Source organism: Crotalus tigris, unplaced genomic scaffold (genome assembly GCF_016545835.1).
Source record: "Crotalus tigris isolate CLP2741 ecotype Arizona unplaced genomic scaffold, ASM1654583v1 scf7180000024285.889131, whole genome shotgun sequence".
Taxonomy (NCBI): domain Eukaryota; kingdom Metazoa; phylum Chordata; class Lepidosauria; order Squamata; family Viperidae; genus Crotalus; species Crotalus tigris.
In genome coordinates, this window is record NW_024100458.1 from 454,270 (window position 1) to 466,792 (window position 12,523).

At 38.5% G+C, this 12,523-nt stretch overlaps 1 protein-coding gene across 1 annotated transcript; it reads right to left on the minus strand.

The window, feature by feature from the left end:
* Window positions 1-2,258: 2,258 nt before the first annotated feature.
* LOC120299240 (prolactin-releasing peptide receptor-like) lies at window positions 2,259-4,055 on the minus strand. The gene has a single exon (XM_039323852.1). It carries the CDS (start codon window positions 3,697-3,699, stop codon window positions 2,572-2,574), a length of 1,128 nt encoding a protein of 375 aa, XP_039179786.1. The 5' UTR covers window positions 3,700-4,055; the 3' UTR covers window positions 2,259-2,571.
* Between the last annotated feature and the right edge of the window lie 8,468 nt (window positions 4,056-12,523).

Consider the following 12,523-nt stretch of genomic DNA (forward strand, 5'->3'; position numbering starts at 1 on the left):
GTGATGTAGACATTTCTACTTAAAAATATTCAATATGTCTAGTTGCACACACATTCAGACAATATCATGTCTGAAATTAAAAGATGCTGGTTTTTTTCTATGAAATTCTGCGGTGTTGCCCAGTTCAGAACTGCTGGACAGTGTTGATGGCAATACTTTTTAAATTACAGTAGCCCTCACTAAACAAATGATGAAACAAACATCTTCTGTAAGATTGTTTTTAGGAAAAGCTTGACCCACAATTGATTGACATGGGTTGTAATGATAATGTCTTTACTCAGTCAGACAATAATTAGATCACAGAAAGTTCCTCCAAATTTGAAACCAGAATAGGTAAGGACTTTTGAAACAACTAACATTTCCTTGGGGTGACTGAAAATGTTTCATCTTAGATTCTTTCATTAAAAGAAAAAGAGGATTATTCCTTAAACCCTGTCACCTTGAAGGATCTTCTATCATACAGTTCCACAATTTCTTCATAAGTCAAACCTCCTTTGAGTTCTGAGTCCAGTTCTGGGCCCCAGAACAAACTAGAATAGATACAAGTTAGAAAAATGAAGATGATCAGGGGTCTGATCATGATATTATAAGTGACTGAGGGAGCTAGAGATGTTTAGGAAAAAAATGACACAGTTGAACAGGAGTATTATCACACTTTTGAGACTGGACAAAGATGAAGGCATCTGTTGTGAATGTGTGAATCTGAAGTTCTGTAAATGGTTGGATTCAATGATTAAATTTGAGAAACATTCAAGTTAGTACATTTATGAAGTAGATTCCATATTCTGTAAAATAAGTTCAATTATCATTAGCATCTTTTCAGATCCATTCAAAAACAATCAGCAGAGTAATGAACAATCTGACTCAGTGGTGGGATTCAGCTGGTTTGCACCACTTTGGCAGAGCCAGTAGCTATTTTTTTGTTGCCCAGATCCAGAATGGACTTCCAGAAGCGGCATCCACACAGAGAACTGGTTGTTCACATATTTGAATCCCACCACTGAAGCTGATCCTATACACATACACATCTCTTATCCTTGTGTCATAACATTCATTTGCTTCCTGTACTGAACTGCTGACTATGGGATAACCATAACCTTTTATGTGTCAGTAATTATTAGTGATCCATAAGAAAACCTGTCATCTTATTCAAGGATTGCTTTATTCAAGAACCTTTACTGAGGAACTTTGAAGCATAAATAAATTCATTTTTAAATCTGGTGTGTGTGTGTTTGTGTAGAATCAGATTGTTCATTAACTGATTGCCTTTGAAAGAACCTGAAAAGATGCTGATGGAAATGGCTCTTGTTTTCCTAAATTATATAATTGTGTTTTACTATATTTCTTAAGTTAAATGTTACCATTAGTTACTGTTATGTTCATTTTGATGTTTTTGAGTATATCTCAGTGGTGAGATTCAAATATGTGAACAACCGGTTCTCTGTGTGGATGCCACTTCCAGAAGTCCATTCTGGGCCTGGGCAACAAAAAATTAGCTACCAGTTCTGCCAAAGTGGTGCGAACCGGCTGAATCCCACCATTAGTATATCTAATATTTAGAAAGGATTTTCTACACCAGTGCTTTAGAATTGTGGGAATTCCACGCCTTCAGGGGAATTTGTTCAATTTATCTATTACTGTGGTTTAATTGGCTCCTCCCACCCCACCCCCGTTTTATTCCTCTTGACTTTTTTTCTCTGTGTTTCTTTTTACCAGCCTCATGCTTACTCTTCTTTCTGTCCCTTTCTCTTTACCTGGACATACCACAGGCACTATTTTTCTCTCTCTCTCTCTCTCTCTTTTTTTTTTTTTTAAGAGTTTGGGTACACTTTAAAGCAAATCTACAGTGCAATGTTCTATGTTTCCTTTTTTTTTTAAAGGGATCAAGACAATATGATAAGGGTGAAGAATATTGTAGCTCTATTTATGTATCTGTGTGGGGGGAGGCGGCTCCAGGATTAAGAATCCTAAACTTTGGCTAGTAATGTTGCCCTGATGACATCACTGTTTCCAAGCAATTACAAATGAAACAAAAACATTTCAAGTAAGGCCATACAGAGAAATTTGGTAGGCATAAGCATTTACCTTATTCAACACTTTAACCTTAATCATTCCCATGTATATCACTTATTCTTGAAAATAGTTTTGATTTATAAATTTTAATCACTGCCATCAAATGTAAAAATATGCTGTGTAAAAGTGCAATATGTGCAGCCACATCTAACTTTCAACTTTGGTGAACAAGGGCATCAGAAAAAAACATAAGTTAAGGTTAATCTTAACCAAAGGACCAAGAAAGAATAAAGAACAAAGCAGCTGAATACAAGACAATTCTAACCTAACACTTACGTTTGGCGTTCAAAATATACCGTTCCACTACATAAATCAACATGTATGCAATGTATCCAAATACTCATTTTGAATGAAGATAGAAGATAGAACCACTTATTTCTCATTTGACTTCCTCAGGAAAAAAAAATAAAGAAAACTGTCATGATCCTGTCATGATCACAGGATTATATGGGATGAGCTGGGATCCAGTCTTGGAATGGGAATGAGAAGGCCGCCATGTTACATGTTTCCTTGTATTGGTTCAAAGAAATGGTGTTTGTGTTCCATTTGTAGCTCAACATTTTCTGAGATACCCACGGGATTATTGTCTGCCAAAGCAAAATGGGTAATTAGTCGTGAGGCCTTGTGGGATGAGAGGCTTGACTTCTTTCTCTGATAAAAATAGTTCCCAATATGGAGTCGTAATTTCTCATGGAGGGAAGCATAAATGAAAGGATTGAAACAGGCTGAACTCATGGCAGCCACATGACATGAAACTTGGATGACATTCACATATCGCTTGTTTAGGATAGCAAATTCTTCATCCATATCTCTAATCAAATTAACTACCTGGAGGGGGAGCCAGCAAAGACCAAAACACAGGATCGAAACCACCAAGATCTGGAAGGTCTTTTCTTTTTTTGTCGTCCACTTTTCTTGGTTCTGACATACGGCTCCGGGGATCTTTCTCTTCTGGAGATGATAAGAAATGGCACAATAAGAGAACAACACAGCAGAAAGTGGAAGCATGTAAGAGAGGAAGAGCATCAGGCAAGAGTACAGCTGTCTCTCTGTCTTCCGGTGCAACCAGATTTCTTCACAGATAATCATGTCGTGGCCAATACTGTTGAGATCTAGGTAGTGGGTATGTAAATAGGTCGGTAGAGAAACCACAAGAGATAAGATCCAAATAGCAGCCACAATATAGATACAGGACTTGCATCTTACCCTTTGGCGAATGGGATGCACAATTACAATATATCGATCAATGGCAATGGCTGTAAGTGACAGGACAGACACAAACACAGTAGTCCCTTGCATCAGGGTGACAAAGTAGCACATGAACACTCCAAAAAGCCAGCCTCGGCTTTCAAAGGCATACACGGCGGTCAGTGGAACACAGAAAATGCACATAATCAGATCGGCAGCTGCCAAGTTCCCAATAAGGAAATCCGTGGTGTTCTGCAGCTTTTTGGTGAAGCTGATGAGACAGAGGAGGAGAAGATTCCCTGTGCAGGCCACTGTCACCAAGAGAGCATAGAGAGGAATGAAAAGCGGCTTCAGCTCAAAGAGGAGATCCAGGCCAGTGAATAAGAGATCTGAGCTATTAGAACAGGAATCATTCAAGGGCTGGGAATGGACCGCCATGTCAGAATCTGATCACGAGGATCTTTTACATTAAAAAGAAAAGGGGGAAATTGTTTAGAAAGAAAATAGAGAGAGAAATTGGCATTTCTTGTGGAAATGCCTGACTCTGTTTATTCAATAGGTCACCAAGACATGGGGAAGCGTAGAAGGGAAACAGCTCCTTTGCACCTAGAGAGTGCAAAATAATTTCTCATCTGTTTTGAAGATGTTGCAGCTCTCGGTCTTCATCTTCTAGCACTCTTAGGAACGCTTTAAAATTCATTGCTTGTAACTTCTTGACATCTCACATTTCATTAGACTTCCTCTGAGGGTATTCTTTCCCTCAGAAGGATTTTTCCAAGGCTTCTGAAATACTTTTATTTGCAGCTATAAACATGCCCTTTTCTCCAGTCTCTCCCTCTGGATTCCTTCTGCTTTTTGCCTTTCACTCTGATTAATCCTGGATGGCAAATCAATCTGAGCTTGACAATTAGACTGGGAATTCTTATGTCAAACTTTACTTAAAATTCGCTTGTTGCATGAAGTTATGGGTTTCACTGCATCTTCATTTACGTTGGTTCATGCTGACCTGCATAAACATAAATAAATGGCAATAGGGAATAATTACAAAAACATTATCTTAAAGGATTTGATAAGAACAACACTGCATTTTTAAGGTTCATTTTCCTAAAATGCTAGCTTCTACATTCAGTTAATGTTAATTACTACTTCATTCATTCCTCAGTTAGGTGTGTATATCTATTGTCTATATCTATCACCTATAACATATACATCTCTAGCTCTATATCTATATATATAATCTATAACATATTTGTTTTCTGAGGTTTTCGCGGGTGTTTGTATGTAGGTCTTTGGTTGTTCGGGTTTTCTCCCACGTAAAATTGGAAGTGTCTTGGCGACGTTTCGACAAAGTCCCATTCGTCATCTTCAGGCTGGTGTTTTCAGCTTCGTGCTTTGAGCAGCAATGTGTGGTCTTAGCTGTTTCTTCCTTTTAACTGCCAGTGGGGGTATGAACTGATTGGGTGGGAGCTTGGCTGTGTTCTGATTGGGTGGAGGTGTGTTCTGATTGGTTAGGGGCTTGGCTGTGCTCTGATTGGCTGGGGGGTTGGCTGTGCTCTGATTGGCTGGGGGAGTGTTCTGTTTGGTTGTGCTCAGGTTAGTCTGAGTTGCAGAGGGGTTTAAGATTTTGGGCTGCCTTGCTATTTTTTGGCTTCGCGTTCGTGGTCGTGCCTCATCTTCATGGAGGGTGTCAGTTTGCTTCATGTATGGATTGGAGGGGTTTAAAGTGGCTAATGATGCAGCTGTGGTCTGGCTTCTGGTTTGTGGTCGTGCCTCATCATCGGTGTGGCTTTGGGTTTGTTTTTTGCGTGGATGTGTGGTGGTGACATCCTGTGTGGTTTTTGTGAGTGTGGGTCTGGTATCATTTTTTGTGTTAGGGAGTCGTTTGTCAATAAGGGCGGGTTTCCAAATGGCTGGTAGGCGGGAGGTATCATCTCGCTTGTTCATGCTGTGTGGGCGTTTTTCTATCTCGATGGCTTCTCTGATTATTCTGTTATTAAAATGTTCACTTTTGGCAATGGTTCTGGTATTTTTAAAGTCAATTTCATGTCCTGTGGCTTTAAGGTGTTGGACCAGGGAAGATGTTGGTTCCTCTTTTTTGACTGAGTTCTTATGTTCTTCAATGCGTGCACTTATTCTTCTGTTGGTTTGTCCGATGTATGTGGTGGGACAAGTGGTGCATGGGATTTCGTATACTCCTTGATTTTCTAATTCAATTTTATCTTTGGGGTTTCTAAGGATGGTGGATATTTTTCTGTTTGTGCAGAATGCTGTTTTGATGTTGTGTTTATGGAGGATCTTACTGATTCTGTCTGTGGTGCCTTTTATGTATGGGAGGAGGGCTTTGCCGTTTTCTTGTTCTTTGTCTTGGATTTTAGTGGGGGTTTCTTTTTGGATTAGGTTTGTAATCTTATTTCTTTGGAATCCATTGGATGTTAGTACATTGGTGAGATGTGTAGTTCGGTTTTTAGGTTTTGTTCATCAGCTAAGCGTTTTGTTCTGGAGATGAGTGTCTTGGCTACAGAGTTGATCTGTGCTGGGTGGTGGTGTGAGAGACCGTGCAGATAGCGGTTTGTGTGTGTTTTCTTCTGGTAGATGGTGTGTCCTAGGGAGCCATTGGATTTCTTGTAGACTAAGACATCCAGGAAGGGAAGTTGGTTGTTAGCTTCTGTTTCCATGGTGAACTGTATTTTGGGGTGTAGGCTGTTGAGGTGTGTGAGGAAGTTGTCCAGTTTTTCTTTCCCATGTGGCCAGATTATGAAGGTGTCGTCTACGTATCTGAGCCAGAGTTTGGGTTTGTGATCCGATTTTTCTAGAGCTTGGGTTTCAAAGTGTTCCATGTAGAGGTTGGCAATGACAGGTGAGAGGGGTGATCCCATGGGTGCTCCTTCTGTTTGTTTGTATTTTTGTCCATTATAGATGAAGTATGTGTTGGATAGGCAGTGGTTGGTCAGATCTAAGATGTGTTTGGGGGGGTTATATTTGTTTTGAATAGCTGTCAAGGCTTCTTTGATAGGCACTTGGGTGAAGAGGGATATGACATCGAAGCTCACTAGTAGGTCGCTGGGCTGTAAGTTTTGTTTCTTTATGATCTCTATAAACTGGAATGAGTTTTTTTACGTGTGAGGTGATGGATTCTGCATAGGGCTGTAGTTGTTTGGCGAGAAATTTGGCTAGGTTTTGTAGAGGTGAGCCTATGGAGCTGACTATAGGTCTGAGTGGGGTTCCTTCTTTGTGTATCTTGGGGAGACCATAGAGTTTGGGGCATCTGGATGATTTCTCTCTGGGAATGATTCTTTGCTGGATCTCTTCGCTAATGGGGGAGGCTTTTATTTTGGATCTGGTGGTTTTTTCCAGGTAGGTGGTGGGATCTGTATTTAGGGGTTTGTATGTGGAGTCTTGGAGTAGGTTGGTTAATTTGGTTTGGTAGTCAGATGTGTTCATAACCACCGTGGCGTTGCCCTTGTCTGCTATCAGTTGTCTGCTGATAACATCTATCTACATCTATATATCTAATCTATCTATATATAAAGATAAATGTTTCCCCTGTTCAGTCATATCCAAACTCTGGGTGGCAGTGCTCATCTCTGTTTCTTAACTGAGGGAGCCATCATTGTCCGAAGATATTTCCTTGGTCATGTGGTCAGCATGACTATATGCTGAGGCACACTGAATGCTGTTATCTTCTCACCAAAGTGGTATCTATTTATTTTACTTGCCTTTACATGCTTTTGAACTGCTAGGAGCTGGGGATAAGAATAGAATAGAATAGAATAGAATAGAATAGAATAGAATAGAGTAGAGTAGGGTAGGGTAGGGTAGGGTAGGGTAGGGTAGGGTAGGGTAGGGTAGGGTAGGGTAGGGTAGGGTAGAGTAGAGTAGAATAGAGTAGAGTAGAGTAGAGTAAAACAGAATAGAATAGAATAGAAATGGCCAAGTGCGGTTGGACACACACTCAGTATACAAGCAATAGTGATAAATCATGATCATAATCAACATAAAAATGCATTCATCATAAATTATAAAATATAACACATTCATCATAAATCATAAGATGCAACACTTAGTGATAGTCATAGGATACTAGCTAAGCAAACAACATAAATCATACTAGGATACTAAATAAAACAATATAAATTGTTAAGATACAAGCAACAAAGTTATAGTCATAAGAAGATAAGGATAGGTAATAGGAAAGATGAGGAGAATAATAGTAATACAGCTTTACTGACAGTGTTGTAGGAATTAGTTGTTTAGCAGAATGATGGCATGGGAGAAAAAAATGGAACCTCACCTCATTGCACAAAGCTCAGGCCTTGAACCCAGACTCTCTCAGCTTCTTTAACTGCTGAGCCATATTGATAGATAGACGATAGAAGAGAGAGAGAGAGAGAGAGAGAGGGAGGGAGAGAGAGAGATTACTTCTATTGCATATGTCCCATTGACCAAAACTCTTATTTGTATTAATTGCATGTTTCTTTTTTTGTATAAATTGTATTAGTTTTTATAGGGTTAGGAATGAGGTGGAATCAGGATTGGGGTTGGGATTTGGGTTAGGATTAGGGTTGGGGTTGGGGTTAGGTTTTTCCAAATAACATTCTCAATATTTAGCAAACAGTATAATGTCTGAGTTCATGTGTTTAACAAAAAATAATAGATAATAGTTAATTATCGTAAACAATACGTTAATTAATTGCTCAATTGTCTTCTTCTTGCTAATATATATTCAAAGTGACATATCACATTCCTTTCTCTCTAACTCTCTAGCTGTTGATAGAAATTATCCCATGTTCTAAAATACACTTGAGTCTCCTTTCTCTTTTATCTTTAAAGTCAATCTATCCATTTTTTGCACACTCTAAAATTTTCTTAATTAATACTTGGTGTACAGTTGGTAACTTTTCATTTTTCCAATGTTGGGCAAAATACAATTCTTGCTGCAGTTAGTATGTGTAGAATTAATTATATACAATCTTTCTCATAATTTGCTCCTATTATTCCTAACAAAAATAATTCTGGCTTAGAGTCTATTTGTTTTTTAGTCATTTTCTCCAACCATAAATATATTTTTACCCAACATCTTTTTGCTTTAGGGCATGTCCACCAGATATGATAGTAAGTACCTGGTCTTTGTTTGCATTTCCAACACTTATTTGAAGTATTTTTAAATATTTTTGCTAATCTCACTGCTGTCATATGCCATCTGTAAAACATTTTATATAAGTTTTCTTTATATGCCACTGCTTTAGTTAATTTAAAATTTGTTTCCCATAACTTTTCCTTGTCTTCTAATTCTATATTATATGCAAAGTTCTTTGCCATATTATCATCGTTTCTTTAATTTGTTCTTATTCCATCTTTATGTTTAACAGAAATTTATGGAGTTTCTTAATCAACTTTTCATCTGTTTTTAACAGTATCTAATCAAATTCTGACTGTTCTTTATAGAATCCCATTGTTTTAGCATTTTTTTCATATCTCGTTTGAATTTACAGATATGGCCACCATGATAGACCAATCCCTTGTTCTTGTAAATCTTGTCTGTCTTTCAATTTTCCTTCTTTGTCCAAAATATCTTTATAAGTCACAACTTTGTTGTAATTAATTAAATTTGGGTAAGCGAAAGCTTCCATTGTTGAAAGTCATCCAGGTATCTTAATATAAATTTTTGCTTTTATTTTTTCCCATTTTGAAAGAAATGCATTTTTTATAAAGTGGTTTTGAAAGTATCTATGTATTTTATTCTTCCCACACCACAGAAAGGTATGTATTTTATTCTTCCCATACCGACCAATTTGTAGGTCCTGCCCCTCTAGGTATAATATCTTTTGTCTCTAAGCGTTATCCATTCCTTAAGCCATGTTAAAATAGTTGCTTGGTAGTATAACGTCCAGTCCGGCAGTCCAAATCCTCCACTTTCTTTCACTTCTTGTAGCATTTTCAGTCTAATTGTAGCTTTTTGCCCTTGCCAGATAAATTTCAGTATTATTGTATTCCAGTTCATCAAAAAAGGCTTTTCCCAGCCTTACAGGAATCGTTTGAAATAAAAAGAGTATTTTTGGTAAGATATTCATTTTCACTGTTGCTATTCTCCCCAGCATTGAGAGTTGTAAGTTTTTCCACTTTTCAGATCCAATTTTATTTGTTTTAGTAGCCTTGCATTAATTGCATATTTCTGATCCATTCTATGATTTAGCTACACATACAACCATAAGTCTGGTGGAGGGAAAGATGTATCATTAGAGGTTTTCTAATGTCAAGCTGAAAACTGTTTCCTTACAATCTGCATTCATTTAGCTATCATCATGATTCATTAATGCAACAGAAAACAAGTTTGTTCCTTCTTCTAATTTCCACTTTTTTCCCTGGGATTTAATCTGCAATTGTTTGTCCACGGGAATTAATCAGATGACTCAGATCTCAGTATATTGTCTGAGAGTAATAGAAAGCTTTACACATGATGGTAAGAGGCTTTTCTAAAACCTGAATCAAATTATGTTCTGATGAGCATCTAGTTTGGAAGGTGAAAAATAGATAGCAGAATACTTTTTTCTCAAGTTAATGGAAGAATTAACTCTGGAAGAGTTTATTAAGTAGTTCCTGTTTTAAAAGTAGTGACAATCGGATGTATCAGATTCATCCTCATTCAGTCTAGATCGCTTTTCCATGCTCCACTTAAGGCCAAATGGTATCTTGCCCAAACAGAGCCTGCTATTGCTGTATTGCTACAATCTAATGTATTGCTATTGCAGATTGTGTTATATGTGAAGAAAACTGTAAGCTTTAAACCATGTTTAAAGTACCAGTTCAACTCAGTTGTAATTTTTGAAATTTCTTTTCTTCTTTTCCTTTTTTTCATCATGGTGAAAGTATTAACTCTAGGAGTTCTGCTGCCGCCACCAGACTCTTTTCTGAACTGGACATTCTTTAATATTTGTTCTCTATCCATATAGAATCTGGTTTTGGCTCCCTCTCTATCATTTCTATATCTGTGTTAATGTGACTAGGAAGAAGATTGGGAAACTATAGACACAGTCTACAGTCAATTTATTAACATTTAAACATGGGATGAAAATATTATCAAATAGCATAAAATATGCTGTAAATACATTCCTCTTAACTCAGTGTGTTCAATAGGGGTGAGTAGAGACTCTGATTTGAAGGGAAAAACTGGAACAGAACCAAATGCATTAATCCCCAAGATCATGAGTCAGCTGTGGAGTTCAGGAAAAAAAATGTGGCTGCTTTAAGGAATTCCCAACAACTGTGAGAAATGTATGTCCACAGCCACTCTGAATCACATTTTTCCTTTTGTATCCAGCTCTCTATACAGTGATGTCCTTGGTGCTCTATGAGCTTGGTGATTTTCTTGCAAATGTTTCATTACCAAACTAGGTATACAAGAGGGATCATGGTCATGCTACACCCCAGCTTGCTTAACAGTGATTTGCACTGTGTCCCAGGGAAAACAGTTCTGATGAACACTGGGACATTCTGTTCTTGTTGTTGCTATAAACTGGAATGCATCTTTTCACTATTCTGGATGAGATGGTAGGTTTCTAAAAGTAAATCTTCCAGAAGTGGAAGTGATTTGTGGCATTCTGGAAGAAAAATGGGATATTCCAAGATTCCCTGGGATGTTTTCTCTTTGGTAGATCAAGGTTATACAATTCATTCATTGTTAAATCAGCCATATTCGGTTTGCTAAGCCCTAAACTGTGGTTTACAATCTACATACTTGGATTCACACAACACAGTAAGCCAGAATCAAACAAAAGAGATTATGGCTTTATATAGAATAATACCTTGTTATTAAATGTGTATAGAATTTCAGACTTTGAATGCTTCCACATACGAGAGATTGTTGACAGAAACCTATAAACTCAGCCAGACAATTCATGTCATTAAAATTATGCCACCAAAATTGATGACAACATGATTAAATTTCAGCAATGCAACTGTGAATCACTGAAGAGGGGATTTCAATAATGATATAATATTTTAATATTTATTTTAAATATTTTAATATTTTATATTTTATCTCCCAGAGCCCTCCAATTCCTAACTGCCCCACACCCAATGGGTTTGTTAGCAATAATTGGCTGAGCATAACTGGAGGCTATATTTCCATTGCGGGACCCCGTTAATCAGTGAAAAAAAATGAGCAACATTAAGAAAAGTGATTGTTCTGGACGAATCGAGAACGGTGAAGTTTGCTTGTTCTTGGGGACGGAAGGATCAAGAACCATCTTACTTTATCCCGCGACACACCCGCTCCGTCAGGTCTTCAACACTTACCACTGAGGAAAAGAAAGAATACGGCCTTGACATTTTGCTCGAGTTTCCAAAGCTATCGCGAGGGGATTTGTCGGGTGGCTTGTAAAAGGAGTGGGTCGAGATCGTGGAGAGAGGATCTTCGGCTCGACCTTCTTACTACGATCTGTGTGGTGCTTTTTGTTTTTCTCTTTTGTTCTTCCCGAATCGACGAGATGGGGGAAAGCTGGAGTCGGGGTGAGAAGAGGCCAAAAGTGGCCAGACCCGTTTCGTTCGCTGAAACTCGCCCGGCTGGAGCTGCAAGGAGGAAATCTCCCTTCTTAACATCGGCGCGGCTCCACAGTTGGGTTTCCTAAGAACCGAGGAAAAGCTGGGAAGGAAAGCTCTGGAACTGTCCGCAGTTTGTGGTGCTGAAACTAAGCGCTGACCCTCCTTTACTCTGAGAAGTATATATGGAGACCGATCAATCTCCTCCTCCACCCCACCCACCCCCGCCGCCTACTTGACAAGGATTCAAATGAACTCCCCTCCCCTTTCCCACCCATCTCATCTCTTTACGCTGGAACTCATTCTGCCCATTGTATGGAGTATGATGCTTCCGAGGAAATTGTAAACTCCTACGATGATCACCTCATCCTAACATTTCCCCTAGGCAGCCCTTGACCAAGCTTGGTGCCCTCAGAAGTTGGTTTCTGTCATCCCACCATGGTGCTGTTGGCTATTAATGATAGGGGCTGCAATCCAAAACGTTTGACGGGCATCAGTTGAGGAAAGCTGCTTTCTAGCATGCTAATAACTTGCCTATACAGGAAGTCCTCGGCTTATGATTACAAGTGAGCCCAAAATTTATGTTGCTAAGCGAGACAGTTGTTAAGTGAGTTTTGCCCCATTTTATGGCCTTTCTTGCCACAGTTGTTAAGTGAATCACTGCAACTGTTAAATTAGTAGCATGGTTGTTAAATGAATCTGTCTTCCCCCCACTGACTTTGCT